Source organism: Protobothrops mucrosquamatus, unplaced genomic scaffold (genome assembly GCF_001527695.2).
Source record: "Protobothrops mucrosquamatus isolate PMUCROS unplaced genomic scaffold, P.Mucros_1.0 scaffold4506, whole genome shotgun sequence".
Taxonomy (NCBI): domain Eukaryota; kingdom Metazoa; phylum Chordata; class Lepidosauria; order Squamata; family Viperidae; genus Protobothrops; species Protobothrops mucrosquamatus.
Genome location: NW_015390412.1, coordinates 47,081 through 48,476, shown reverse-complemented (window position 1 = coordinate 48,476; position 1,396 = coordinate 47,081). Strand labels below are relative to the sequence as shown.

General features: G+C 52.8%; 1 protein-coding gene across 1 annotated transcript in view; it reads left to right on the top strand.

The window, feature by feature from the left end:
- The first annotated feature begins 607 nt into the window (after nt 1–607).
- The window catches only part of LOC107299074 (NAD(P)(+)--arginine ADP-ribosyltransferase 2-like), an 8,967-nt gene continuing 8,178 nt past the window's right edge, over nt 608–1,396 (top strand). The window contains exon 1 of the mRNA XM_015828442.2: nt 608–1,265. Coding sequence (XP_015683928.2) covers nt 608–1,265 — 658 coding nt within the window. The remainder of the gene's footprint in view (nt 1,266–1,396) is intronic.

Below are 1,396 nucleotides of genomic sequence, written 5' to 3'. Positions count from 1 at the left end.
GTGCGTAGACTCAGTGGTTAAGACACTGGGTTTGTCATCTAGAAAGCCAGCAGCCCAGGTTTGAGACCCGAGCACCACAAGATGGGCTGAGCTCCCGTCCTCACCTCAGCTTCTTCCAGTTCAAACACATGGAAATGCGAGTAGATAAATAGGTATTGGGTAGATGGGAAGGTAGCAGTGCTATTGACATCATGCTGGCCACGTGACCACAGAAATGTCAGGGCTGGCTCCACAGCCTCTAAACCAGGTGTGTGAAACTGCCGGCCGGCAGGCCGGATGTGTCATTCCGAAACCGCACCCACCTCATTGCCAGCAAGGGGGGGAAAGTTGCGATACATCACATGGTGTCACGTGACGTTGTGAGTTTGACATGCCTGCTCTAAACAGAGGTGAGCACCATCCCTGAATGTCGGAGATGACTAGTTGAGTAAAACCAGCAGGGATGCCTTTATTTTACCATCCCCCGCATGCTCCTTCGGGGGCTGAAAAAGACAACCGAGTTCAGGTTGGCTTCACCCCCCTGCTGGACTCTTTCCTTTCCCTCGTGTCCTTCCTCACCTTCTCTTTTCCCGGACAGGTGTTGTGTCTGCAAGAGATACCCCTCACCATGTTCTACGACTGTGTGGATGACCAGTATATTGGCTGCAGCTCCATGAGGCAGAAGTCGAGATATATCCCTTTGGAGGGAAAGTATAATAAGACCTGGGAAACGGCCAGAAGCCACTGGTACAGGCGTGGCCAAACCAGGCGTGGCCAAACGGTCGGCAGCTTCGATCCCATTTATGGCACTGCGATTGTGGCCTACACAGTCGGAGACGACCTGTACAGAGATTTCAATACCGCCGTACGAGAAGCCGGGAAATCCCAAAATTCTTACGACCAATTTGCCTTCAAGCACTTCTTCTTCCTCCTAACCAAGGCTCTCCAGGCCAAGAAGACTGACGACAGATGCTATGAGGTCTTCCGCGGGATAAAAGGGATCCATTTCACTGTCTCCGACGAGGTGGTTCGCTTCGGACAGTTCGCTTCCTCCTCGTTGGACAAAAAGGTGGCCCAAAAATTTGGCGAGGACACCCTCTTCTCCGTCAAGACCTGCTACGGAGTGCCCATTTACGACTTCTCATACCACAAGGACCAAAAGGAAGTTCTCATCCCACCCTATGAGACGTTCACCGTGATCAACCACAAGAGCAACCGGAATGGGGTCTTCATCAGGCTGGAGTCCCGGGGTGTATTCAGCCGCTTCAACTGTGGAGTCCTGAACGGTAAGAGGCGGGAAGAAAGGAGAACGTGGGGTTCAGGGGTCCCAGGAAGATTCTCGGCCATACCGGACGCTGCTGCAGAACTGCATCAGTTCCAAGTGGACCAAATGTCTACGGAGATGGTCAATCCTCCA